This window comes from Bos taurus, chromosome 19 (assembly GCF_002263795.3).
Source record: "Bos taurus isolate L1 Dominette 01449 registration number 42190680 breed Hereford chromosome 19, ARS-UCD2.0, whole genome shotgun sequence".
Lineage (NCBI taxonomy): Eukaryota > Metazoa > Chordata > Mammalia > Artiodactyla > Bovidae > Bos > Bos taurus.
This window is the reverse complement of record NC_037346.1, coordinates 15134109-15158449: the sequence shown is the minus strand read 5'-3', so window position 1 is coordinate 15158449 and position 24341 is coordinate 15134109. Positions and strand designations below refer to the sequence as shown.

General features: G+C 39.5%; 1 protein-coding gene across 8 annotated transcripts in view; it reads right to left on the bottom strand.

The window, feature by feature from the left end:
* Positions 1–2035: 2035 nt before the first annotated feature.
* The window catches only part of CCT6B (chaperonin containing TCP1 subunit 6B), a 35958-nt gene continuing 13652 nt past the window's right edge, over positions 2036–24341 (bottom strand). For 2 of the 8 annotated variants that reach the window (XM_010815775.4, XM_005220024.5), the window contains 9 exons: positions 22107–22217; positions 21784–21943; positions 14960–15042; positions 14364–14460; positions 13696–13843; positions 6543–6676; positions 4695–4797; positions 2718–2790; positions 2039–2225 (listed from right to left, as the gene is read on the bottom strand). In XM_010815775.4, coding sequence (XP_010814077.1) covers positions 2153–2225; positions 2718–2790; positions 4695–4797; positions 6543–6676; positions 13696–13843; positions 14364–14460; positions 14960–15042; positions 21784–21943; positions 22107–22217 — 982 coding nt within the window. In that variant the 3' untranslated portion in view covers positions 2039–2152. 8 annotated transcript variants of the gene reach the window in all.

The following is a 24341-nucleotide window of genomic DNA, read 5'->3' as shown; positions in this document are numbered from 1 at the left end:
CTAGACCACCAGGCCCCTCAAATCCATGGGATTTCTCAGGCAAGAATACTGGAGGGGGTTGCCATTTCCTCCTCCAGGGAATCTTCAGGACCCAGAGATAGAACTTTTGTCTCCTTCATTTCAGGCAGGATTCTTTATCACTGAGCCACCGGGGAAGCCCTGACGTAAAATTAGCGATAATCAAAGGCCCATTGATGCATAAATACATTATAGCACAGACATACACTGGAACGCTCAGAAATAGCTAAAAATGAGGGGAATGGATGAATGGACACATGGATTTCAAAAGTGCAGCTATTAACTTGGAAAGATACTGACAACACACTAAGTGGGGGAGAAAAACAGACTATAGGACTACATGCTTTCAAGTAAGGCATCGAATGGTTAAGTGAACTTTGCCCTACATGCACTAATAGGCCAAAGTTCCATTAATGCACCTGCCATATTTTAATCTCATCAACTTGCATCCATGGATAGACATTAACCAAAATAATAAAAACTACGATATATTAATTCTAGTATTTTGAATAAGAAAGAGATTGCAATAATACTGATACAGAATAGCTATATTCAAAGCCAAGAAAAAATTTCCCAGCATTGGTGCCAACAATCCCAATCTTTCCAGATGAGACTTGTTCTATCTAATCATCCAGTCAGAGAGCTACCAGAGCTATTAATAGAACAGTGGTGTAAGTTGCTGGTCATACACACCAAAGAACAAGGTAAAATCTAATAAAACTATACTTAGAATAAACTTTCAGGGATCAGTAAAGCAAAGCTATACTCACAAAGTGATGTCATATTTATCAGCAGAAAGAGTGGCAGCAGGAAGTTACTGGAGGAATTTTGAGAGAAAAAACATTTTTCTCTGAGACTCTCTGACAAATTGGAAATTGACTTGAGTGCTCTAAAACCTGTGCTCCATATTTTCTTCATTAAAAGTTGCTCAAAAGGTACAGGAATCAGAATAGATTATATTTTATGGCAACTGCAATAGCATATTAAAGGAAAATTGTTTCCTCTACTCACATTTGAAACCAGATGTGTGGGGGTTTTCCCACACCAACTAATTCTCTAGCTCTCCAGACACAACTGAGTATCCTACAATTCAATTCTGACACTAACTACCAAGACTTGGCAGACATTCCACAGGTTAAGGGCTCAGTTCCACAATATCACCCCCTACCTCAGACACCAATCAACAAGCAGTGGGTCCACATGTTACTCACACCTCTGTCCAACTTCTGTTCCCATAATCCCCTCCATCTCAGGGTTGATAATTTGCTATGGCGGCTCACAAAACTCGGGGAAACACCTGCTTACACTTACCAGTTTATTATAAAGGATATTATAAAGAATATAAACAGCCAGATGCAGAGGTATATATGACATGGTCCGTAAACGTCCTGAGTACAGCAGCTTGGTCTTCACAGAGTTGGTGTGCACCACCCTTCCAGCACATGGATATTTTCACCAACCTCTCCAAAAGCTCTTTATGAGGCTCTCCAAACCCCACAGTTTAGGGATTAGTCTATAAAACCTTCATCATGTAGGTATAATTGATTAGTAACTCAATCTCTAGCCCCTTTCCCTTCCCTCTCAGGGTAATGAGGCTTAAAGTCCTAACCCTCTGATCACATGGCTGGTTCTTCTGGTAACCAGCCCCCAACCTGAAGCCATCTAGAGTCCCATCAAGACTCACCTCATTAGCACACAAAAAGCACTCATGAATTCCAGAAATTTCAAGGGTCTTAGATCTTAGGAACCAGGGACCAAGACTAAATATTATAATAAAAAATGTTCCTATCATCCCCATTACTCAGGAAATTACAAAGGTTTTAGCAGATCTTGTGCCAGGAACTAGGGATAAAGAAAGACCAAATATGTTTTTCTTGTTATATCAAAATATCATACATACAATAAAGAGTAGGAGTTAGAACTTCTAAGGGAAAACTATTTTCGTCAATATTTCTTTCCTATGAAAATATTTATGTTCTTTATACCTTGATGAAATACTTTTGAGACTTCTAAGACCAACAAATATAAACTGCATTTATTGTGTAAAAATTAAGAATGGCTCAGGCTCCATAATGGGAATTGGATGTAAGATGTGTTAAGTCTCAGCTTCTAGAAGAGTTGATTTTGAACTCAGTCACCCTTTGAGAGAAGACATACCAGCTCGCATAATTTCGTCAACCAGGAGAATGTTGGTGGCAATCACAGTGCTGAGGGAAAAGACGACAGGGTGAGTAAAGCTCACCAACCCACTCTTACCTTTCCCCCCAGAAATCTCCAGCTACTAAAGGCACTTTGTTCCGCAATGATGTTGGTGTGAGATAAGACAAAGACATTATAAATAAAGACTCTTGTATTAAAATTCCATCTTCTTTGTTGATAAAGTAGAAGCCTAATTTTATATTCCAGCAAAACTGAGCTCATTTTTAGCACATCATTTGATTTTTTTCCCACTATGCATGTGGTACTATTTCAGTAAACTTCCTTCCTTTCTCTCTCAAATAAACAGTAATATTAACATTTCCTATAACTGACACAGTTAGACTTAAATGTAAAAGGGACTGGAAAATGACAGAAGCCAGTTTTAATAACTGGATACCATGCCTTTTCACCACTTTCCACTGTAGCGTGGCAAAAATAATAGAAAAATCTTAATATTAACAATTATGTCCCTAAAAGTCTTTCTCTTCTTATTAACTTACCAAGAGTGAAGAAGTTGTTTTTTCACGCAATAATTATCCCACACTCCTGCATCTGCTGCTACCATTGGCTCACCTGCAAAGCAAAAACAATTTCAATACTACAGTCTTGACATATTCTGTTAATATTGACTATATATTCTAATATCTCATATACCACCAAAACTACTACTGTCAAGGTCACCAATGGCCTCCATGGTGTCGAATCCAAAGGTCGAGTCTCAGGCCTCATCTATCAGCAGCACTTAGCACAGCTGACTGCAGCCTCCTCACTGCTCTTTCTTCACTTGCCTTTCAGGATAGCACACTTGCCTGGTTTTTCTCCTCTGCACTAGTGGCTCCTTTACTGTCTGTTTTGCTGGTTCTTCCTCTTCCTCCTGAGCTCTTAATGTTGGAGTACCCAAAGGCTCAGTCCTAGATTCTTCTCTTCTCTCTCTATACTCACTCCCTAGGTGATCTCATCCAATCTACTGGATTTAAAACACATACACTCTGGGACTTCCCTGGTGGTCCAGTGGATAGGAATCTGCCTTGCAGGTGGCAGGGATCTGATCCCTGGTCACAGAACTAAGATCCCACATGGCACGGAGCAACTAAGACCGAGTGCCTCAATGAAAGATCTCACGTGGTGCAACAAGACCCAAATTAAACAAAAGATCTAATGTTAAATACACACACACACTCTGACGACTCCCAAGTTTTCTCCTATCTGGGCCACCTTCCTGAGCGTCAAACTTGTACATCCAACTGTCTATTTTAAAGTCAACAGATACCTCAAACTTAGCCTTGTCGGAACTCAATGCTCACCTCTAGCCACAGCCTGCTCTACACAGTCTTCTCCAAAGCAGCCAATGCCAATGGCAATTCCTTTCAGTTGTTCAGTTGACTCTTCACCACAGAATAGCAAGAGTGATCCTTTTAAATACATTCACACCATGTCACACCTCTGCTCAAAACTGCTCCCTGTTCCACCACAGAAAGTCAGACTCCGCACACTGGTCCACACATCCTCCTGTGATCTGACCTTCTATCACCTCTCTCATCTCCCGTCTCCTCCTCAAAAAACACCAGACACTGGCTTTCCCGCCAGCTATTCCCTCTGCCTAGGACATTCTTTCCCTAGTTCCCACGTAGCTAATTTCCTAATTTTCTTTGACTTTGTTCAATAGGCATTCTCACTGAGGCTACTCTGATCACTCTCTTTAAATTAAAACACCCTCCCCATGGTCTTGTTCTAGCATCCACAATCATCCTTATACTGCTCCTTTATTTTTATCATATAATTTATTGCCTTTAAAAATGTTAAAGGTACTTACTTATTAAGGTTATCATTTACTGCCTATCTTTTCCTGCTGCAACATAAGCTCACAAGGGCAGGGACTTTTGTCTATTTCGTTCTGTGTGAATCCCTGGTCAAATAACAAGCACTCAATAACTATTGCTTAAATAAATGAATATCTGCTTTTAAGAAGTTCAAAAGTAAACTAAAGGCACCCATTCTTTAAATACAAAAGTCAGGGCTTCCCTGGTGGCTCAGTGGTCAATAATCTGCCTGCCATTGCAGGAGACCTGGGTTCCCTGCATCCGGGAAGATTCCACATGCCTCAGAGCAGCTAAGCTTGTGAGCCGTAACTATTGAGTCTGTGGTCTCAAGCCTAGAAGCCGCAACTACTGAGCCCATGTGTTGCAACTACTGAAGACTGAAAGCCCCAGGGCCTGTGCTCTGCAACAAGAGAAGCCACGACAATAAGAAGACCAGGCACCGCCAGAAGCGAGCAGCCCCTGGTCTTCACAACTATAAGGAAAAAAAAGCCCTCGCAGCAATGAAGACCCAGTACAGCCAAAGATAAATAAATAGATATAATTTTTTAAAAATATACAAAAGTCATCCACCTCCACATCCCCCCTTACTATAAATTCTGGGTCACTGTAGCATAACCTCTTTTTTATGAAGCAGCTAAGTTTTCCTCACTGTCTTACCTGTGTTCAGATCTATGCCAACAGGTTGTTTTGAATTTGAATGCTCAGCCTGAACTTTTACTAGTGTTTCCTGCAGGTCATAACCAGAATTCTGAGCAAGAACCTATACGAATAAAAATAATAATAAATATTTGGAATAGAATGTCTTCATATATATTAGAATATCAGATAAAAATAAGGCACTGCTTTCCAGTCTTGTGAAAACACACCCATAATGTAGTAATCATCATCTTTTGAAGAATTTCATTCTTAATGTAAATTTAATTATTTTGTGTACCTAGTAATTATTATATTCACTTCAACATTTCCCCTATGTATATCACACTAAATTCTGAAGACATTAGAGTTTCCCCAACCCCAGCCTGCTAAATTAATTTCCCTCTGTTAAGGACTAAACCACCCACCCTGGCCAGGCATAAAAATAACCACTCGCATAAGTTGTTTCACAAAAGGACGTCCTGACAGAGAACAGGCAACTGACAAGGTGCCTCCAAGACCAATCAGAAGACTCTGGGAGGGGCTAAAAACAGGGACCACACCAGCCCACCATATGTCCTGACAATCTCCCAGAAACTCTCGGGCTAGAATCCATCTTGACTGAGACATGTGCACGCCCACCAGGAAAGGGCCCTGGGCTGGACCAAATAGGAGCACAAGCAAGATGACTGGCCGCAGACAACCTGGAAACTAACCCCGGCACCAGAGACCTGAGACTGTCAAGAGGAAGAGCAGTTCTCCTGGGTTCCCATACTCTGCTTTCTGCTTGATCACTCCTTCCCAAGATAGTCTTTTGCTTTGTCAGTACATGTGTCTCCTCGGACAATTCATTTCCCAGTATTAGACAAGCGCCCTTGAAGGAGTCCATCTCCATAACAACTCCTTGCAAAAGATTTTTCTTAATGGAAAGAAGTAGAAAGGTATTGTTGTTTGCTTGGTCCCTCTAGCCACATGGTTTCTGGTTTTTCCTGAGCATTTTCTAAAGGAAATCTGCTTATTTGTAACATATCTGTGCCCTTTGTTCACATGAGGAGTCATGACTTATAGCAAGAGAGATGGAGACACCTGCACTGCAAGCCAAGTTCATTTCCAAGTGGTCCTAAACCAACAGCAGGTGAGTAGAAAGGTACCACTCAGTGTGTACTCAAATTTACCAATGTGTAGCAACTACTACTGACTGCCTCTTCAGAGAAAGAAAACTATGGATATCTAATTCACAAAAATTCAACAAATTATGAGTAATTTTAAAGCAGTTATCAAAGAGATTTTGCTAGTATTTTAGTAAGATGTTTTAAGTCATGGTAATAGTATATTTGAAATAGTTTTCTGTGTTTCCAAGTGGTTCACAAACAGATTAAGGGAAAGGGGGAAAAAAAGGTAGTTCTCTATCCTTCCGTTGACACAGGAAAAAAAAAAAACTGGTTTCTCTCCTTTTCTAGTACTGTATTTGGAAGTGCTAAACAGCCAAAAGTTCTCACGTCCCATAATTTAAAGGGCTCGTACTTTGGATACCACCAAAAAAATAAAGATCTACTCAAAATCTAGTTAAATTTTACATTCTAAACTTCTTCATTATGATTAATCATGAAGTATTTTTGAAAGAAATTTTTGGAGTTAACTTCAAATTTTGGAGCTCAGAGATGGAAGCAAAGTAGTAATTTGGCCATTTCATGAAACTCCTACAAGTATTCAGAGCTGTTATACTAAAAACTTCCCTGCTTCAGCTAAAACTATGTGGGGAAATAAAAGTAAACAACTGTCTTCCTACTCTACTGTGATACCTAATATTGGCAATTTAATTAGACATCTTATGTTCAACCAATTGTTCTTTGGCCATTAGGATAGTTGTACCTTAGGGATAATGAGTAAAGCATCAGCAAAAGCTTGGACTCCAAGACGAGCTCTTCCTTGTATCGTGTGCTTGTATGTAACTAGAGCTTCAGCTATTGCCACTTCAACAGCACCTGCTCCTGGAACAACACAACCTATTGGGGGGAAAAAATGATTGGCAAGACATACCACACAGAAGAAACAGAGGAAAATGCAACTAGATATTCATGTTCTGTTATCTTGCCTGCATCTAAAATGTATTTAAATACAGAGAGCAATAAAATAAGTCACACAGCTCAGTGATTACTCAGATGTCTTATGAAACATCCTAAAGTTATACATCATTAAATAATTAAGCACAGTACAGATGTGCTATGCCAAAGCCTTTGACTGTGTGGATCACAACAAACTGTGGAAAATTCTGAAAGAGACTGGAATACCAGACCGCTTGACCTGACTCCTGAGAAATCTGTATGCAGGCCAGGAAGCAACAGTTAGAACTGGACATTGGAACAACAGACTGGTTCCAAATTGGGAAAGGAGTACATCAAGGTTGTATATCGTCACCTTGCTTATTTAACTTATATGCAGAGTACACCATGAGAAATGCCAGGCTGGATGAAGCAGAAGCTGGAATCAAGACTGCTAGGAGAAATATCAGTAACCTCAGATAGGCAGATGACACCACTCTTGTGGCAGAAAGTGATGAAGAACTAAAGAGCCTCTTGATGAAAGTGAAAGAGGAGAGTGAAAAAGCTGGCTTAAAACTCAACATTCAGAAAACGAAGATCATGGCATCTGGTCCCATCACTTCATGGCAAATAGATGGGGAAACAGTGGAAACAGTGGCTGACTTTATTTTCTTGGGCTCCAAAATCACTGCAGATAATGACTGCAGCCATGAAATTAAAAGACACTTACTCCTTGGAAGGAAAGTTATGACCAACCTAGACAGCATATTAAAAAGCAGAGACATTACTTTGCCAACAAACATCCATCTAGTCAAAGCTATGGTTTTTCCATTAGTCAAGTATGGATGTGAGAGTTGGACTATAAAGAAAACTGAGGGCCAAAGACTTGATGCTTTTGAACTATGGTATTGGAGAAGACTCTTGAGAGTCCCTGGGACTGCAAGGAGATTCAGTCAGTCAATCCTAAAGGAAGTCAGTCCTGAATATTCATTGGAAGGACTGATGCTGAAGCTGAAGCTCCACTACTCTGGCCACCTGATTCAAAGAACTGACTCATTTGAAAAGACCCTGATGCTGGAAAAGATTGAAGGCAGGAGGAGAAGGGGACGACAGAGGATGAGATGGTTAGATGGCATCACCGACTCAATGGATGTGAGTCTGAATAAACTCCAGGAGTCGTGGCGTGCTGCAGTCCATGGGGTCGCAAAGAGTTGGACATGACTGAGTGACTGGACTAAACAGGTAACAGCTGGCTACAAACAGCTTATTTCATTGTTTATAATAACAGACATACCTTCATCCTTCTCCTTTATGACTACACTTAAAATGTAGTTACTTAAAATTTACTGTTGCAGACAACTAATAACAGCATTTGATTTGAAAAAAAATGCTAGGCCAACATAAACTGGCCATAGTTTTTGGTATGAAATTCTCAGAACTCAAGGAAGTATTTGCTTCCTTGTATAAGCAGACCCAAACTGTTTGAGAAAAAAATTAGGTGTTATTATTCTAAGGCAAAAGTTCTGGTTAAACACATCAATTTTCAGTTGAGGATATAACTCTTACACCTGCTGGTATGGTTTTATAAAGTTTATTTACTCTTCTTTGAATTAGTAAACTTGCTTTGGAATCATCCATGTTTAAAATAAACAACACAAAGAGAATCTCTCCTTTTATCCTACATCATTCTTTAATTACAACCCCCTTTCTCTGCTTCATTGTACAACATAACTGCTCAAGAGAATTATCTACCCACAAGGTAATTACAGCCTCACCTCCCATTCACACTTCTAAAAGCTCCTTGTTAAATACTGAATAAACACAAAAGAGTATTTACATGCATAAGATATAAAGAATAAACAAATAAATGTACCCATGTACCTACCACCCAGTTTAAGAAACAGAACATTACCAGTAGCTTTGAAAACTTCCCAGATCCCATTCTCCTATAAAAACACAACATACCAATATGTGTGGGAAGTTACTAAAGCAGTAACTGAAGAGAAATTTACATCACTAAAGACCCATATTAGAAAAGCACAAAGGTCTCAAACCAATGAAGAACAAATGAAAACTAATGTAAGCAGAAGAAGGAAAATAGTAAAGACCAAAGTGGAAATCAATGAAATAAAAATGATCCATGAAATGAAATAAGAACAGTGTAGAAATCTATCACTACAGATTCTATAGATATTAAAGGGATAATAAAGTAATATTACAAACAACTTAATGCCAGTAAATTTGAAAACAAAGATCAGGGGTTAGCAAACTTTCTGCAAAAGGCCAGGTAATATTTTAGGCTCTGTAGGCCATGCCATCTCTTCTGCAACTATTCGATTCTGCTGGCGTACCACAAAGTCACAGACAATACATAAACAAGCAGGGGCATCTATATTCCAATATAACTTTACCTACCAAAAATGGGCAGCAAATCAGATTTAGTTCATGGCAGTATGATCTTAACTTAGATGAAGTGGACAGATTTCTTGAAAGACACAAAGTACTAAAGCTCACTCAAGAAAAACAGACAACCTGAATAGTCCTGTATCTATAAAAGAGACTGAATTTGTGGTTAAAATCTTCCCATGAAGAAAACTCCAGGGCTTTCCTGGTGGCTCAGTGGTGAAGAGCCTGCCTGCCAATGCAGATGAGGGGATAGGGAATTCCCTGGCAGTCCAGTGGTTAGGACTTCGGTCACAGGTTCAATCCCTGTTGGGGAACTAAGATCCCTCAAGCCACAAGCTGTGGCCAAGAAAAAAACAAAGAATGGATAAATAAAATGTGGTATATATCTACAATGGAATATTATTCAGCCTTAAAAGGAAGGAAATTTTGAAACATGCTATTAATATAACATGGATGAGCCCTGAAGACATTATACTCAGCCAAGTAGCCATTGACAAGAGGACAGATACTGTATGATTCCATTCATATGAAGTACATAGAACAGTCAGATTCATAAGGACAGAATGTAGAATGGTAGTCTTCAGGAGCTTGGGAGAGAAGAGAATGGAAAGTTACTGCTTCATGGGTACAGAGTTTCAGTTTTGCAAGATGAAAGATGTTCTGTGATAGATGGTGGTAGAGACTGCACAAACCTAAGACTGACAGTTATAAAAGAAAAATTTTGTGACCTTGGGTAGATAAAGATTTTTTAGATATCACCCAAAAGCATATTCCATGAAAGAAAAATTGATAAATTATACATCATCAAAATTAAGATTTCTTCTTTGAAATACACTGTTCAGAGAATAACAGAACAAACTATAGAGTAGCAGAAAATATTTACAGATCATATATCTGAAAAGGTATTTGTATCCAGAATATACAAAGAACTCTCAAGCTCAACAATAAGAAAACAAACAACCCAATTTTTAAAAGGGCAAAAGATTTGAACAGAAACTTCACCAAAGATATGGATAGCAAGTAAGCACATGAAAAGATGCTTAACATCAATGATCATTAAGAAAATGCAAATTACAATTACAGTTTGGTTTTTTAAATTTTAGAATGGCTAAAGTTAACATGACTGACCATACCCAGCACTGTTGGTAAGGATGCAGAACAACCAATAGGAATGTAAAACAGTACATGACAAAACAGTTGAGCAATTTCTAAAAAGTTAAACATAGCGTTGCTTTCCTAGCTATTTACTCAGGGCAAATGAAAGCATATGTCCATACAAAGACTTGTATACAAATGTTCATAACAACTTTATTTGCTATAGCCAAGAACTGTAAACAACCAAATGTTCATCAATAGGTGAATCTGATGAAATAAACTGTAGTATATTCATATAATGGAATACTATCTAGCAATAAAATGAATGAACTCTGATCAACATAATAATATTAATTAATTTACAATAATTATGTTGAGTAAAAGAAGCCAAGCAAAAAAAAACAAAAGAATACATTGTGTATTATTCCACTCATACAAGATTCTAAAAAATGCAAACTAATCTATAGCAACAGAAAGCTGACTTCCTGTTGCACCCAGGAGGTTGCCTACGGGCAGGGTGACACAGGGAGAGGAGGAAGGAAGGATGACCAAGGGGCAATGAGGTAACTTTTCGGGGTGATAAATATATTCATTGTCTTGACTGAGGGGACTGTTTCATGGCTGTATACTTTAAACATGTGTAGTTCATAATATGTCAATTACCTAGATAAATTATTTCTTAAAAAACTAAGAAGTTGAAGTGATTTTTTTAAATAGTCCATTTTTCTTTGTATTCTAAAGCCTAAGAACCAGGTTGAACTACCAAAGCCTTCATGCTGAATCATATGTTTATCTTCTTTAAAAAATACTACTGCTGCTGCTACTGCTGCTAAGTCACCTCAGTCGTGTCCGACTCTGTGTGACCCCATAGATGGCAGCCCACCAGGCTCCCCCATCCCTGGGATTCTCCAGGCAAGAACACTGGAGTGGGTTGCCATTTCCTTCTCCAGTGCATGAAAGTGAAAAGTGAAAGTGAAGTCGCTCAGTCGTGTCCGACTCTTAGCGGCCCCGTGGACTGCAGCCTATCAGGCTCCTCCATCCATGCGATTTTCCAGGCAAGAGTACTGGAGTGGGGGGCCATTGCCTTCTCCAAATACTACTACTAGCTTTCATCAAAAGTGACTATAAGAAGTAGGCTCTCATACCAACTCCCATATTTTTTCAATTTAGGAACTGCTGTGATTTCTCCTTTTCAATAATGAAAACTATATATCTGATTGTATCTCTATGTTCTGGCAGATTAAATATTATAGTGACTATTATGTTTGCTATATCCATATTCTATTTTCCTAGGTTTTAATTTTCCATCTCAGCTTCTGTTTCACCATTATTTCACATTTACGTTTTTGCTTATCAGACAAATCTGATGTGTTGTTTACAGAGTTACTCTATTTTTTGAGATAGAATTCACACACCATAAAATGCAGCCCTTTACACTGGTGCAGTGGTTAAGACTCTACACTTCCGCCACAGGGGGCGTGGGCCCAATCCCTGGTTAGGGAATCCCAGATTCCGTGCTATGCAGCCAAAAAAAAAAGTGTACTTCCCAGTAGTTTCCAGTATATTCACATGAGTGTGCAGCCATCACCATTCTAATCCCAAAATACTTTCCTAAAAATACCCTGTACCCACTAGCAATCATTCCCTATTTCCTCTTCCCCCAGCCCCTGACAATCACAACTGCTAATCTATTTTTATGGCTTTGCCTTTTCTGGAATCATATAACACACAGACTTTTGTGCCTAGATTCTTTTACATTATAGAATGTTTTCAAGGTCATCAATATTGTAGCATATATCAGTATTTATTCCTTTATAATACTCCATTGTACAGACATACCACATTTTATTTATCTATTCATCAACTAATGGATATTTGGATTTTTCCACTGGCTGGCTACTGTAAACATTCATGTGTATTTTTGGTGTGCACATACATTTTTACCTCACTTGTATGCACATCTAAGAGCTGATGTGCTGGTCATAGTGTAACTCTACATTTAATCTTTGAGGAACTGCCTGTTTTCCAACAGTTTCCACCAGCAACGTATAAAGGTTCCAATTTCTCCACATTTTCATCAATGTTCATTATTGTCCAGGTTTTTGATTACTGCCATCCTAATCACCATGAAACCGTATCTCTTGGTGGTCTTGATTTTCATTTCCCTAATGAATAATGATGTTGAGCATTTTTTCATGATGTGTTTACTATTCTCACACAGTATGTTATTGAAAATCTAACCCTAACTCTTTTTAGAAGGAAGCTGGTAATAAATTATCAATAAATATTCTTTCCTAATCTTTCTTAAAATTATACTGCACTGAGGAAATGGAATGGGTCCTAAGCTGTAAAAGCATTTTTATAGTTTTAAAAATAAATTTCTAAAAATAAAAAGTGATACTACAATATTAAATCAGTTCTTTCACTTAATAAATAGAAGTTAATTGAAAAGGCAGCATACTATTAAGAATATTTCAGTACGTCCCTGGTGGTCCAGTGGATAAGATCTGCCTGCCATTGCAGGGGACATGGGTTCCAACCCTGGCCCGGAAAGATTCCACATGCTCCGAAGCAACTAAACCCATACGCCACTGAGTCCGTGCTCTAGAGCCTGGGAGCCGCAACTGCGGAGCCACAACTACTGGAGCTGCAAGCTCCAGGGTCCATGTGCCACAACTACTGAACCTGTGCGCCTGCAGCCTGTGTTCCACAACAGGAGAGGCCAACACACGAGAAGCCCCGTGCACCGCAGGGAAGAGTAGCCCCTGCTCGCTACAACCAAAGACCCAGCACAGTCAAAAATTTTTTTTAAATTAAATGAACTATAGAAAAGACTATCCTGAAGGAGAAAACTTCACTATAAACAGTCTGAAGTGAAATAAGAGAATTCAAAAGCAGAGACATTACTTTGCCAACAAACATCCGTCTAGTCAAGGCTATGGTTTTTCCAGTGGTCATGTATGGATGTGAGAGTTGGACTGTGAAGAAAGCTGAGCACCGAAGAACTGATGCTTTTGAACTGTGGTGTTGGAGAAGACTCTTGGGAGTCTCTTGGACTGCAAGGAGATCCAACCAGTCCATTCTGAAGGAGATCAGCCCTGGGTGTTCTTTGGAAGGAATGATGCTAAAGCTGAAACTCCAGTACTTTGGCCACCTCATGTGAAAGAGTTGACTCATTGGAAAAGACTCTGATTCTGGGAGGGATTGGGGGCAGGAGGAGAAGGGGACAACAGAGGATGAGATGGCTGGATGGCATCACTGACTCAATGGACGTGAGTCTGAGTGAACTCTGGGAGCTGATGATGGACAGGGAGGCCTGGCGTGCTGCAATTCATGGGGTCGCAAAGAGTCGGACACGACTGAGTGACTGAACTGAACTGAACTGAATCATTCATATCTTTTAAAATACTATGCATCCCATAATAGATTATTACTACTTTAAAAATATGCGAATTTTGTATCTATTACAAAAAAGAGCTTACCATCTTCAATGGCATTTTTGATGGCACGAAGTCCATCCCTTACAGCATCCTTGATTTGTGTGAGAGTATGCTTATTTGGTCCCTTAACCAACAAGGTGACAGAGCGAGGGTTAATGCAGTCCTCAATAAAAGTGTACTTTTCCTCACCCTAAAAGGTAATACAAGGAGATATAACTTTAATACATAAAGCCATTATGAAATCAAGACCTAGCTGATACTATCAGAATCCAAACTTTACATGAATTTTTCTTGTCAAGTATAACTAAATGTGGACTTCCCTGATAGCTTAGCAGGTAAAGAATCTGCCTGCGATGCAAGAGTCACAGGAAACATGGGTCCCATCCCTGAGTTGGGACGATCCCCTGGAGGAAGGCATGGCAACCCACTCCAGTATTCCTGGAAAATCCCATGGACATTGGAGCCTGGCGGGCTGAGGTCCACAGGGTCACAAAGAGTCGAATACAACTGAAGCAACTGAGCACATCACAGAGCATTGACCAAATATGTGCTGAAACAGTTAAGTTATATTTGAACTATTAACAAACATTTAGAAAGATAAACTGCAAGATGTATCCTGTGGATTCTCATAACATAAAATGTGAATTTAAAAGTTTTTTTTTTTAAAGTTTGCTGTTCACATTATAACCACTGCCCACAGAAATACTCACTAATGTGTACTCATATACAAGACCAGCATGTCCCAAGCAATCTACACTGAGGTCTTCAACAGAATTCACAGCCACTCCACCACAAGCAAGAGAGAGTCTGAAATTACATATATGACATCACAGCTTTGGTTATGAAAAGTATACAGACTAATTTGTTAAAAGTGAAAAAGACAATCTAACACAGAAGACTGCACTGTCATTATATTGTATTATTTTCAAATCTGTTTTAAGAAGATGAAAACGTTCTGAGGATCTCATGAGAAAAAGTTGAGATGTATTAACAATCTTGATTTTTAACACTTCCATTATTTACTGAAACTATGAACAAAATTTGAAATGTGTATGCTACTATTTGATGGTTGGATGGCATCACCGACTCAATGGACATGAGTTTGGGTAAACTCCAGGAGTTGGTGATGGACAGGGAGGCCTGGCATGCTGCAGTCCATGGGATCAAAAAGAGTCAGAGGCAACTGAACTGAACTGAATGTTACTTTTTGTTCAACAACATTGACATAAAAGCTAAAAGAACACACAGGATAGTTTCAATTTAATCTATAAAAAAACTTAAGATACATAATTATCAGCAAGCTTACCTTTCCATGTTTCTTCTTTTTGCTCTACGAAGAGCTAAAATGCCATGTTTTGCAAGAGCATCTAAGGAAAATGGATCAATTCCCTATAATCAAATTAGCATAAAAGTTATAAGCATGTTTTAAGCCAATAGTTCTCAAACTTTTTGGTCTCAACACTGCTTCACAATCTTAAAATTATTAAGAACCCAAAGAGCTTTCGTTTATGTGATCTGTATCTATAATACTTATCATAAGTTAAAATTATAACATGGAAAAAAAGGAAAAAAAAGATGGTGGAGTAGAAGGACGTGCACTCATCTTCTCCTGCGAGAACTCCAAAATTATAACTCGCTGCTGAACAACCATCAACAGCAGAATGTAAGATCCCACCAAAAGAAGATACCCCACATCCAAGGGCAAAGGCGAAGCCCCAGCAAGATGGTAGGAGGGGCGAAATCACATTTAGAATCAAACCCCATACACACCAGATATGCTCTGAGGGCTCAAATAAAACCTCTGTGCATACCAGGAGACCCCACAGAGACTGAGCCTGTCTTTGAGTGTTTGAGTGTCTCCTGCAGGGGTACAGGTCAGCAGTGGCCTGCCGCAGGGGCAGGAGCTCTGGGTGCAGCCTGGGTATTGCATAAGCCCTCTTGGAAGAGATCGCCATTAACCCCACCATAGAGTTGCCAGAACTTACACAAGACTGGGATAAAGACTCTAGGAGGGCACAAACAAAACCTTGTGTGCACCAGGACCCAGGAGAAAGGAGCAGTGACCCCACAAGAGACTGACTCAGACTTGCCCTGAGTGTCCAGGAGTCACCAGCAGAGGGATGGGCTGGCGGTGGTCTACTGCAGGGGCGGGGGCGGGGAGTGCAGTAGAGCCTCCACCAGATCTTTTGAAGGAGATTTGCCTTCATTATCATTATCTTTATTACCTCCACCATAGTTTGGCCTCAGGGAGGTAACACAGCCCCGCCCATCAATAGAAATTGGATTAAAGATTTACTGAGCACAGCCTCGCATCACAATAAGACCAGTTTCCCCTTCAGTCTCTCCCATCAGGAAGCTTCCATCCTTCTCCATCAGAGAGCAGAAAGAATGAAAACCACAATCACAGAAAATTAACCAAACTGATCACATGGACTACAGCCTTGTCTAACTCAATGAAACTATGAGCCATGCCATGTAGGGCCAACCAAGATGGATGGGTCATAGTGGAGAGTTCTGACAAAAAGTGGTCCACTGGAGAAGGGAATGGCAAACCACTTCAGTATTCTTGCCTTGAGAACCACATGAACAGTATGAAAAGGCAAAAAGATAAGACACTGAAAGATGAACTCCCCAGATCGGTAGGTATCCAATAGGCTACTGGAGATCAGTGGAGAAATAACTCGAGAAAGAATGAAATGACGAAGCCAAAGCCAAAACAACACCCAGCTGAGGATGTGACTGGTGATGGAAATAAAGTCTGATGCTGTAAAGAGCAGTGTTGCATAGGAACCTGGAATGTTAGGTCCATGAATCAAGGTAAATTAGAAGTAGTCAAACAGGAGATGGCAAGAGTGAACATTGACATTTTAGGAATCAATGAATTAAAATGGACTGAAATGAGTGAATGTAACTCAGATAACCATGATATCTACTACCGTGGGCAAGACTCCCATAGAAGAAATGGAGTAGCCCTAATAGTTAACAAAAGAGTCCGAAATGCAGTACTTGGATGCAATCTCAAAAACAACAGGATGATCTCTGTTCGTTTCCAAGGCAAACCATTCAATATCACAGTAATCCAAGTCTATGCCCTGACCAGTAATGCTGAAGAAGCTGAAGTTGAATGGTTCTGTTAGTTCTAGTTCTGTTAGTTCTAGACCTTCTAGAACTAACACCCAAAAAAGATGTCCTTTTCATTATAGGGGACTGGAATGCAAAAGTAGGAAGTCAAGAAACACCTGGACTAACAGGCAAATTTGCCCTTGGAGTACAAACTGAAGCAGGGCAAAGGCGGACAGGGTTTTGCCAAGAGAACTCACTGGTCATAGCAAACACCCTCTTCCAACAACATAAGAGAAGACTCTACACATGGACATCACCAGAGGGTCACTACCGAAATCAGACTGATTTTATTCTTTGCAGCCAAAGATGGAGAAGCTCTGTACAGTCAGCAAAACAAGACCGGGAGCTTGTGGCTCAGATCATGAACTCCTTATTGCCACATTCAGACTTTAATTGAAGAAAGTAGGGAAAACCACTAGGACCATTCAGGTATGGCCTAAATCAAATCCCTTATGATTATACAGTGGAAGTGACAGACAAATTCAAGGAACTGGATCTGATAGACAGAGTGCCTGAAGAACTATGGACAGAGGTTCATGATATTGTACAGGAGGCAGTGATCAAGATCATCCCCCAGGAAAAAAAAAAAAGATCATCCCCCAGAAAAACAAATGCAAAAAGGCAAAATGGTTGTCTAAGGAGGTCTTACAAATAGCTGAAAAAAGAAGAGAAGCGAAAAGCAAAGGAGAAAAGGAAAGATATACCCATTTGAATGCAGAGTTCCAAGGAACAGCAAGGAGAGATAAGAAAGCCTTCCTCAGCGATCAATGCAAAGAAATAGAGGAAAACAATAGAATGGGGAAGAGATCTCTTCAAGAAAATTAGAGCTACCAAGGGAACATTTCATGCAAAGATGGGCACAATAAAGGACAGAAATGGTATGTATCTAACTGAAGCAGAAGATATTAAGAAGAGGTGGCAAGAACACACAGAAGAAATATACAAAAAAGATCTCATGACCCAGATAACCACGATGGTGTGATCACTCACCTAGAGCCAGACGTCCTGGAATGCAAAGTCAAGTGGGCCTTAGGAAGCATCACTACGAACAAAGCTAGTGGAGGGGATGGAATTCCAGTTGAGCTATTTCAAATCCTGAAAGATGATTCTGTGAAAGTGCTACACTCAATACGCCAGCAAATCTGGAAAACTCAGCAGTGGCCACAGGATGGGAAAAGGTCAGTTTTCATTCCAATCCCAAAGAAAGGCAATGCCAAAGAATGTTCAAACTCCCACACAGTTGCACTCATCTCACACGCTAGCAAAGTAATGCTCAAAACTCTCCAAGCCAAGCTTCAGCAATACATGAACCGTGAACTTCCAGATGTTCAAGCTGGTTTTAGAAAAGGCAGAGGAACCAGAGATCAAATTGCCAACATCCGCTGGATCATGAAAAAAGCAAGAGAGCTCCAGAAAAACATCTACTTCTGTTTTATTGACTACACCAAAGCCTTTGTGTGGATCACAACAAACTGTGGAAAATTCTTCAAGAGATGGGAATACCAGACCACCTGACCTGCCTCCTGAGAAATCTGTATGCAGGTCAAGAAGCAACAGTCAGAACTGGACATGGAACAACAGACTGGTTCCAAATCAGGAAAGGAGTACGTCAAGGTTGTATATTGTCATCCTGCTTGTTTAACTTATATGCAGAGTACATCATGCGAAATGCCAGGCTGGATGAAGCACGAGCTGGAATCAAGACTGCCGGGAGGAATATCAATAACCTCAGATATGCAGATGACACCACTCTTATGGCACAGAGTGAAGAAGAACTAAAGAGCCTCTTGATGAAAGTGAAAGGACAGTGAAAAAGTTGGCTTAAAATTCAACATTCATAAAACTAAGATCATGACATCCGGTCCCATCACGTCATGGCAAACAGATGGGGAAACAATGGTAACAGTGACAGACTTTATTTTTGGGGGCTCCAAAATGACTGTGGTTGGTGACTGCAGCCATGAAATTAAAAGACACTGCTCCTTGGAAGACAAGTTATGACCAACCTAGACAGCATATCAAAAAGCAGAGATTACTTTGCCAACAAAGGTCCATCTAGTCAAGGCTATGGTTTTTCCAGTAGTCATGTACGGATGTGAGAGTTGGACTATAAAGAAAGCTGAGCACCGAAGAATTGATGCTTTTGAACTGTGGCATTGGAGAACTCTCTTTAGAGTCCCTTGGACTGCAAAGAGATCCAAGCAGTCAATCCTAAAGGAGATCAGTTCTGAACATTCATTGGAAGTACTGATGCTAAAGCTGAAGCTCCAATATTTTGGCCACCTGATGGGAAGAACTAACTCATTGGAAAAGACCCTGATGCTGGGAAAGATTGAAGGTGGGAGGGGAAGGGGACGACAGGATGAGATGGTTGGATGGCATCAGTTACTCGACGGACATGAGTTTGTGTAAGCTTCAGGAGTTGGTGATGGACAGAGAAGCCTGCAGTCCATGGGGTTGCAAACAGTCCTACATGACTGAGAGACTGAACTTAACTCACTAAAGTTAAAATTGACATTTTTGCAATATTTATTAATCCCTTTAAAATAAAATCATTCAGTTCAGGTCAGTCACTAGAAGCCTCTCAAGAGTCTTCTCTAGCACCACAGTTCAAAGGCACCAATTTTCAGGGCTCAGCCTTCTTCATGGTCCAACTCTCACACCCATACATGACTATTGGAAAAGCCATAGCTTTGACTACATGGACCTTTGTTAGCAAAGTGATGTCTTTACTTTTCAAGATGCTTTCTAGGTTGGTCAGAGCTTTCCTTTCAAGGAGTAAGCATCTTTTAATTTCATGGCTGCAGTCACCATCCACAGTGACTTTTGGAGTCCAAGAAAATAAAATCTGTCACTGCTTCCATTGTTTCCCCATCTATTTGCCATGAAGTGATGGAACTGGATGTCATGATCTTAGTTTTCTGAATGTTGAGTTTTAAGCCAGCTTTTTCACTCTCCTCTTTCACCCTCGTCAAGAGGGTCTTTATGCCCTCTTCACTTTCTGCCATTAGAGAGATATCATCTGCATATCTGAGGTTGTTGATATTTTTCCTGGAAATCTTGATTCCAGCTGGTGATTCATCCAGCCTGGTATTTTGCATGATGTACTCTGCATATAAGTTAAATAAACAGGGTGATATTACACAGCTATGTCGTACTCGCCAAATTTGAACCAGTCTGTTGTTCCATGTAAGGTTCTAACTGTCGCTTCTTGAATCACATACAGGTTTCTCAGGAGACAGGTAAGGTGGTCTGGTGTTCCCATCTCTTTAAGAATTTTCATGGTTATACAACATCAAAAATATCACATTTGCTAAGGTCATCACTAATATTATCAGAAAAGTCTTTCAAGTATTGGAAAACTGTCAAGCTCAAAGTGACAGATACAAATTTTCCAAAATTCTAACTTTTGTTTGAAAGCTCAAATGTTATTATTGCCAATACATACTGTCTATTGTTTCCTTGAAGTGGCAAGACTGTTTCAGTCATTTTTGAGAAAAACCTACCAAATACCCATGTCTAAATAACCATCCTGTCAGTCATTCTTTCAAGTAAAAATGGCATTCCATGAAAAAAGTGGCTATGTTAGCTTGCAACTCAATTACACAAGAGCTTCAAGACTCTTATTTTGATATGTAGCAGAAGTATTTTGTCCATACCTCAAATTTTGTGACATAGAATTATAAAAGGATACATCCACTTTGGGTATATTTCCAGAAAACAGTAATTCAAAAAAAAACATGCATCTCAATGTTCACAGCAGCACTATTTACAACAGCCAAGACATGGTGGCAACCCTAATGCCCATCAACAGATGAATGGAGAAAATTGCTATATATATATATATATATACAATGAAATATTACTCAGCCATAAAAAAGAATGAAATACTGCCATCTGTAGCAACATGGATGGATCAAAAGAATATTACATTCAGTGAAATAAGTTAGAGAAAGACAAACACTATATGATACCACTTATATGTGGAAGCTAAAAAGTAATACAAATGAATGTATGTGCAAAACAGAAACAGATTCACAGATGTAGAAAACAAACCTGTAGTTCCCAAAGGGGAAAGAGAAAGCAGGGGGGGAACACATCAGGGTATGGGATGGGCACATACAAGCTGCTGTACATAAAACAGATAGGGTTTCCCCAGTGGTTCAGCAGTAAAGAATCTGCCTGCCAGTGCAGGAGACAGGATTTCGACCTCTGATCCAGGAAGATCCCGCAGGCCATGGGCTAACTCCCATATGCCAGAACATCTAAGCCTGTGTGCCACAACTACTGAGCCTGTGCTCTAGAGCCCCTGCGCCACAACAAGAGAAGCCACCAGCGAGAAACGTGTGCACTGCAACTGAAAAAAGAAAAGCCCAACGAAGACCCAGCACGGCCAAAAATAAAAATAATTCTTTAAGTTTTTAAAAAATAGATAAGCCTTCTTTTATATTTTTTATCTTTTATATATATCAACAAGGATATACTGTATAGCACAGGGATATACCTATTATCTTATAATAAACTATAATGGAGTATAATCTGCAAAAATCAGGCAGGTTCTTTACCATCTGAGCTATCAGGGAAGCCCATTATGCTGTACACCTGAAATTAATACAGTGTTGTAAACCAACTATACTTCAATTAAAAATTAAAGGTACAATTTCAGGGATCAAAATTTGATAAAATTATTAAGTTTTCCTATTTCATCAAAACATTCTTAAATGAAACTGCCCTTTTTGTATGTCGGGTGATGTGGCAATAGAGAATACGATGACTAGTACAGTTTGGTGCTACAGCTATGATTTGTTCTCAGGTGCCAGTGGTTTTACCTATCGCTGCTTTGCATCATCCTTGCACACATCAACACAATGTAAAAGGCATTATTATTACTATTATGAAAACAGTTTTGACCTCACAGATATGCCCTAACATGGGGCCCACAAACCACACTTGGCAAAACACTGAGGAACATTTACAAACAGTGAAAAATCTAAACTTTTTTCTCACCTTTTGATTAATGACAACAAATCCTTTATTAGACTGAGCACAGACTTTGTCTTTCAAGTCTATTATTTTTTGTACTCTGTCTTCAATAAATTTTCTTTCTGCTTTTACCAATTTCTCTTTCTCTTCTGCAGTCTTATAAAAGAAACCAGAGCTCACCTCACTAGAAGATTAATAAAGACAAGCTAGTAAAGGTAAGGCAGGGAAAAACAGGAAAGTAGAAAGGGTTTATATTAAACATTTGGTAGGTAAAAATAGGGGCTAAAAAACACTTTTAGAAAAAAAAAACAATTTCAAAGGATACAAAGAGTAACTGGGACACTTACGTTTTTTCATATTCTAGCGATACATTACAGGTAAGGATAAATGCATCATCTACTCGTTTCTTCATATCTGGATGGCGGGCGCCATGATCCAGAACTAACCCTTTGATCAACCTAGTAAAAATATGCACTGTTTCTTATTTTGAATATACACTGTAAATTTAGTATAAAATTAAATTATACTTTTAAAGTGGTAACAGAACTGCCATAGCAATTGTTACACACTATTGCCTTACACCAGCTTTAAACCCAACACATAATTCATAAAATTAGAAAAAAGAACCTATTTTAACACAGTGTGACTGTGAAGTGACAATGAAAAGTCAATCCAGAATTATTCTTTAAATTATGTGCCTCAAACATGTGACACAGCTGATCAAGTAATGAAAGGGAGACACACAATGAGTTTCTAAAGAACATTTGTTCAAACTAATTATATGGAATAACTAAAAACTGTTAACCTAAATGTCCAACAATAGGACATTGTTCAGCACACAAGGACTTGACTATTGGCTAGTCATGAAAACCATGTAATAACATGGAAAAAATATTTACCGGGTAGCTATATTTATAAGCAGAGAATGACAAATTACCTATAAAGTATGATTATCACTATTCTTAATAAGCTTCTTGGCATTGAAAAGGAAAAACAGAAGAAAACTAAGAGTAGAGTTATGCTTGGGTGGTAGGAACAGAGATAATTGGCGGGGGGAGGGAGCGGGGGGCTTTTTTCCTGTTTTCCAAATGACCTTTCAAGAGGAAATATTTCTATAACTTTCAAAAATTCATTTACACCCAACTAGGAAATGCATTTCTACTTATGAATCTCTTATAACCAATATTTGTTATTCATTAATGTAAAGATGTGATTTTTTTAAATAGTTGAACATAATTATAGGGAAGTTTACAAAATTTTCTTCTAACTGGATTACTCCAACTCCTAACTGAATGTGAAGACATTTTATTTAGGAAGAAAGAAAGAAACTACATGTTCAGTATTCTTCATTCTTCAAGTCTCCTTCACTCTTCCACTGCTTCTCACCCTCAGCAAGTGACTTTGCTTGAGAAAATAAACACTCTGTCCCATCACGACCTCTACCAGCACTTGAACCTCAAGCTCCTATGAACAGAAATGAACTGCCCATGCTCCCTCCTCTCTAAGGTCGACCCCCCAACCTGTGGACTGAATTCCATTTCCCCTCTCAGCTTCTGCAACTGTCCCCTCTTCCCTCCCATCAACTGTTCCTGCCTCCACAAGCATCCTCATCAGGGTAATTCTCATCTTTAAAACAAACAATGATTCCCCTTCGACCCCATTCCCACGTTCCGTTCCAGCTATTGTGCCACTTCTCTGCTCCCCGTTAGAGCTAACTCCTCTGAGTTGTCAGTATTTGCATCCTCACTTCTTTCCAAACCATTCTCTCTTGAGCCCACCTTCAATCTGACTCTCACACTCACCCCTTAAACATTCTCCAAATCTAATGGCCAATTAGTTCGTAACTTGCTCAAACTGTCAACAGCAGGTTATTTGCTCCTTCTTGAAACACTTTATTCTCTTAGCTCCTGCGATACTGCTCTTTCCTGGCTCTCCTCCTTTCTCACTGACCACCCTTTTTCAGTCTCCTTTGTTCAGTCCTCCTCATCTTCTCAGTTTCTAAACACTGCAGTTTTCAGGGCTCAATCTTTAAACTTCCTCTTTTCTCTATCTTTATCACTTTCCAGATGATCTAATTAACTCTCAGAGCTTTCAGTCATCCATACACCAATGACTCCCAAATGAATATTTCCAGTCCAGACCTCTATCCTGAATGCCTGACACCTCTCTCCAAATCCCTACTCAGCATCTCCACATGGACATCTAATAGGCACCTAAAACATAACAGTCCCCAAACTAAGCTCTTGATTTATTGCCTCACACCTGCTCCTTCCCAAGAAATGGCATCTCTGCTTTTCCAGCTGCTCATTCAGAACCCAAGAGACATCTTGAATCCTCTGCTTCTGTCACATTCTGTGTGGAACCATCAACAAATCCCGGGGCTCCTTTTTTCTAAGTGTACCCTGATGCAAGCCTTTTTTCATCTCTCCCCTGTATTACAGCAGATTCCTAACAGATCTCCTGCCTCTGCCTTTGCACTGCACTCCCTGCTCCACAGTGTCCTTGCCACAGAACAACCACGGAGATTCTTCTCAAACAGAAACCAAGAACTTCTTGCCCTCAGCAATTGTACTTTGGACCAA